We start from the raw sequence: 5,523 nt of genomic DNA, 5'->3' as shown, positions 1-5,523 counted from the left end.
GAGAGGGTGCCATAGCTGAAAGAACCACTCGTGATTGGCATGCCGAGTTCAAAACTGGAAATTTTGACCTCAAACATGCACCTCGTTCTGGCTGAGTACGATGAAGTACGATGAAGAGCAATTAAACCAACTTTTGCATGAAAATTCTCATCAAACAACAAGGGAACTGGCAGAGAAAATGGAATGTTCCCACACTGCTATAGAGAAGCATCTTCACTCGATAGGAAAGGTTCAGAAGTATGGAGCATGGGTTCCGCATGCTTTAAGTGACAACAACAAAAATCAATAAGCCACAATCTCCGCTTGTTTGCTTGCTCGTCACTGCTCAACTCATGGATACAAGCAATGATTTCTTTATCGAATCGTTACTGGTGATGAAAAATGGTGCCTGTACATTAATATGAAGCAGCTTAAGGAACGGCTTAGCCCCAGTTAACAAGCGACACCACACGTGAAACAAGATCTTCATCCGCGTAAAACGATGTTGCGCATATGGTGGGACTGGGAAGGGATTATCCATTATGAATTGCTTGAACAGAACCAAACGGTCAACGCGGAACTCTATGTTCAATAGATGGAATGACTCAACATAGCTATTCAAGAGAAAAGACCTAATCAGCAGCATGGAGTTCTGCTGCACGACAATGCCCACCATGATATCGCCAGTATGACCAAGGAAGCCATTTAAATGCATGGCTGGGAAGTGCTGCTACACTTGCCATACTCTCCTGATTTGGCACCAATGGATTTCCACCTCTTTCAATCTTTTGCAAATACTATGTGTGGAGTTTCATTCAATACTGATGCAGAATTGAGAGCTTGGTTGGATCAATTTTCCCAGTCGAAATTGGGCGATTTCTACCAACGACATATTGAAAGTTTTGTTGAATGTTGGGAAGAAGTTGTAAACAACAAGGGTGAATACATTATTTATTAATTAGTTATTTTTTATTAAACCTTTTAAGAAATTTAAATTTAAAAAAAAACGGCGGGAACTTAGTTGCCAACCCAATATATATGATACTTACCCTGGCAGTTGTATCACCTCGATGTAACGTATATAAATGATGAACAGCGCCAAGAGATGAACCACAAGGATGAGTCATAAGACGGAACACATGAAAGTTGTGTCCAAGTTTGCATGCCGTTAAGAGTAAAGTGCCCGTAGGGTCAAAGGCCATCGCCGCAACAGGTTCATTAGCATGAGCATGGAAGTGTGCCATCAGTCCTTCACAATCCGAATCTTCTGATACAGAAAACTAAAACATAGAATAGAAAGGAAAACTTTTAAGATCTTAGAACAAAAATGATTACTTGATTTTCATGCACAAAGCCATCGAGATTGCTGGCCTTGTGCCACAAACTAGAAACCATTATTATTATTAATATTATTATTGTTATCATTATTATTATAGACATCGCACAGTATACAATATTGTGAGGTTGTTGATTGAAGATATTGTGTCTACTGGAAGGCGGCGAACTGGCAGAAACGTTAGCACGCCGGGCGAAATGCTTAGCGGTATTTCGTCTGTCTTTACGTTCTGAGTTCAAATTCCACTGGGGTCAACTTTGCCTTTTATCCTTCCAGGTCGATAAATTAAGTACCAGTTACGTACTGGGGTCAATCTAATCAACTGGTCCTCTTCCCCAAAATTTCAGGCCTTGTGCATAGAGCAGAAAAGAATCCTATCTGCTAACAAAGGCAGCGAGCTGGCAGAAACGTTCTGAGTTCAAATTCTGCTGGGGTCGACTTTGCTTTCATCCTTTCGGGGTTGATAAATTAAGTACCGGTTATGTACTGGGGTCGATCTAATCGACTGGCCCCCTTCCCCAAAATTTCGAGCCTTGTGTCTACCGGGGGTTTGTACTGTCTGTCAAGTTGCAACAAGGACCGCAGACAGACAGTACTTCACGCAATATGTGTGCAGTTTCATGTAATGCCAACTTTTGCAATACATCTAGATTGTAGGGTATTTCTAAGGTTTGCAGATGATTTTTCAGATTGGGTGGTTTTGAATCCAATGCTCCGATGGCAATAGGGATAACCTTTATGTTTGACTCTCATAGTTGCCACATCTTAGCAATCTCAATTCTCAGGTCTCTATATTCATCAGCTTTTTCTCTTTCTTTCATCATGAAATGATCTCCTGGCACTTCTACGTCAATTATTAGGTATTCTTGTTTGTCCCTCCTAAAGGTTACTATATCCGGCCTTCGGTGCTCTAACACTTTGTCTGGAAATCAAAGTCCCAGAGAAGTTTTGCCTTCCCCTTTTCATCCATTACCTTTTCTGGTGTATGTTAGTACCAAACAGCCATATAACCTCATATCCATACTTATGGCATAGTAGCCAGTGGAGGCATTGGGCTACTTTGTTGTGTCTACGCTTGTACTCTTTCTGCGAAACACTTTCACAAGCACTGACAATGTGAGTCACACTTTCGACCCTCTTCTCACATATTCTGCAGAGGTCCGATACACTTGTGTGGTATATATTCTTTATTATTATTATTATTATTATTATTATTGTTATTGTTATTGTTATTTTATGTTTGACTTTTGCTTTGCATTTGTACAAGTTGGCTCCAAGTCGCACCCAGAGACCTCAAGAGACAACAAGTTAGAAGTTCATGTTGGTGTTATGCCTAGGGTGCCATATATTTGGTTTTGTATATTGTGTCGTTCTAGAGAATGCTTAAGAAACCATAAGAAAATTATGAGTTTCTTTTGAAATTTGAGATTATATAGAAAGTATTTTGCATAGGATATGAGCAGTTCCCATGAGCACTATCTTTTGAATTTCTGCCATTTCCTGGTATCTGAGCTAGGTGGCAATCAGCCCCTTTTGCTATCATTTCTTGGGCATTTATGACAACAGGTATTGTTTTAGTCTTCAGGTCCCACATTTTGCTAATTTCTATTTCAAGATCTTTATACTTGCTCAGTTTTTGGTAGGTCTTGACAGATACGTTTATATCAATTGGGACAATCATATCAATGAGGAGGCATGATTTTTGTCTGAAGTCTTTCAATATGATATCTGGCCTATTTGCATCTATCTTTCAGTCAGTTTGAATGATGAAGTTCCTGAGGAGTGAGATGTGATCATTTTCAAGCACTGGAGGTGGTGTGTGTTTCCACCAGTTTTTATCATGGGGCAAGTCCAGGATTTTGCAAATTACCCAGTGAATATATTGTGCAGCTCTATCATACCTGTTGAGATACTCTGTAGGCACAAGAAGACTGCACATGGAGACAACATGATCAATGGTTTCATTTTGTTGTTGACATACATGACATGTTGGGAAGCATGTTGGGAAGCTGACGTTCTTTAATATGTTAGCTTGGTAGTTCCTTGTAGGTAGGCATTGATCTTGGGCTGTATGATAAACCCTTCTCTTTCTGATTTTAAGTCAGAAGCCATTAGCCATTGACGGGTAAGTGCTTTGTCAACATCGGCATTATTTGCTCTCTTTGGTCTCTTTTATTATTATAATTATTATTGTTGTTATTATTAAGGCTAAGAGCTGGCAGAATCATTAGACAACGGGTAAAATGCTTAGTGGCATTTCATTTGCCTTTATGTTTTGAGTTCAAATTTTGCTGCGGTCGACTTTGCTTTCATCCTTTCTGGGTCGATAAGTTAAGTACTAGTGAAATACTGGGGTTGCTTGTCCTTATGTTCTGAGTTCAAATTCCAGCAATTTCAGGGTCAATAAATTAAACACCAGTGAAATACTGGGTTCAATGTGAAACACTGGGGTTGCCCGTCCTTACATTCTGAGTTCAAGTTCTGTCAAGGTTGATAAATTAAATACCAGTGAAAAATTAGGGTTGATGTAATCGACTAGTCTTCTCCTATAAAATTTCAGGCCTTGTACCTTTAGTAGAGAGGATTATTATTATTATTACCTTTGCACAGCTTCTAACGCTAGAGATATATTACAGTGTCAGTTGTTCACTACCAGTGAACTAAGGTAACACCTCTTTATTTTTCAAGCACCTTCCAGAGTATTTGAGCGGTTCCAAGCAGTGCTGTTTTCTGCTAATGCTCCACCCTTATTACAGCCCCTATTTGTTCCACATACTTCTGGAGATTTTTGCTCACTGTTCCCAGGGCTCCGACAATTATTGGTACTACTGCTACCTTTTTCATCGACCACAACTGCTTAACTTCCCAAGCTAACCTATCATATCTCGACTTTTCTTTCTTCCTTATCGCATACCTTGTTGTCAGCTGGGCATGCTATATCTACAATCAAGCATAGTTTGTTTTCTTTCTCAATTAAGACTATGTCCGGCTTCGTATTTTCTACCTCACGGTTGCACTGAATCATAAAATCCCATAGGATCTTTGCATTTCCAATGATGCCTTCAGGTTTGTGGTTGTACCAATTTCTTGCTCTGTCAAGTCCATACTTGTTGCCAAGTATCCAATGGACAAGTCTGGCTATATTGTCCTGGCGTCTCTTATATTCCTTCTGGGCTAGTGGTGTACATTGGCTGGTAATAGTAATATGCCATACGGTTTCACCGTTTTGTCCACAGATTCTGCACTTATCACTTTCTGCTGTGTTGTCTATTCTGGAAGAAGCAGACTGGAACCTTGAAGGCTATGAGAGAAGTGGCGGGGAAGGCCTAAAGTTGGATCTGCTCTAGGAGGAACAAAGGCCAATTTCATAAGGCTTAATTTTCCCCAATTCAAGCAAGTGCCAGATTGGTGTAGTCGTGTAGGCCTGTGCCTCTGGAGCCAGCAATTCGATGGGACCATGTGTAAAAAGAACCCTCACACCTGGGTCATCCGAGCGCTCGCCAGTGTACCCAGCTGGAAACGGGCACTAAGCCCTTCTCAGGGCTGCAGCACACGTCATAGCAGTGCTAGAAACCAATCCTACATAAAGTGAACTAAAACAGACAGCAGGTAGACATCTGGGAGTCATGACTCAGAAGTGGCCCACCCCTGCCCCCAGAGTGTTAGGAGTTAAGGGCCGAAACACTTGCCTAAAAGGGGTCTATTTGTCTCTACCATAGGCACAGGAGTCACTGTGTGGTAAGTTGCTTGCTTACCAACCACATGGTTCTGGGTTCAGTCCCACTGTGTGGCATCTTGGGCAAGTGTCTTCTACTATAGCCTCGGGCCAACCAAAGCCTTGTGAGTGGATTTGGTAGACGGAAACTGAAAGAAGCCCATTGTATGTATGTGTGTGTGTGTGTGTTTGTCCTTCCAACATCGCTTGACAACCGATGCTGGTGTGTTTACATCCCCATAACTTAGCGGTTCAGCAAAAGAGACTGACAGAATAAGTACTAGGCTTACTAAGAATAAGTCCCGGGGTCGAATAAACATAGCATTGCTTTTTCCTTATTTACAGATCATGCACTAAGAGTCATCATCATCATCATCATCGTTTAACGTCCACTTTCCATGCTAGCATGGGTTGGACAATTTGACTGAGGATTGTCAAGCCAGAAGGCTGCATCAGGCTCCAATCTGATCTGGCAGAGTTTCTACAGTTGGAT

General features: G+C 41.2%; 1 protein-coding gene across 1 annotated transcript in view; it reads right to left on the bottom strand.

Annotated features, from left to right (window-relative positions):
- LOC106875506 (BCAS3 microtubule associated cell migration factor) overlaps nt 1–5,523 on the bottom strand; it is a gene marked incomplete at its 3' end in the record, with an annotated part of 62,988 nt that overhangs the window by 21,799 nt on the left and 35,666 nt on the right. The window contains exon 12 of the mRNA XM_052966807.1: nt 1,029–1,259. Coding sequence (XP_052822767.1) covers nt 1,029–1,259 — 231 coding nt within the window. The remainder of the gene's footprint in view (nt 1–1,028; nt 1,260–5,523) is intronic.

Source organism: Octopus bimaculoides, chromosome 3 (genome assembly GCF_001194135.2).
Source record: "Octopus bimaculoides isolate UCB-OBI-ISO-001 chromosome 3, ASM119413v2, whole genome shotgun sequence".
Taxonomy (NCBI): domain Eukaryota; kingdom Metazoa; phylum Mollusca; class Cephalopoda; order Octopoda; family Octopodidae; genus Octopus; species Octopus bimaculoides.
The sequence above is the reverse complement of the archived record's forward strand: the minus strand, read 5'-3'. Positions and strand labels throughout refer to the sequence as shown.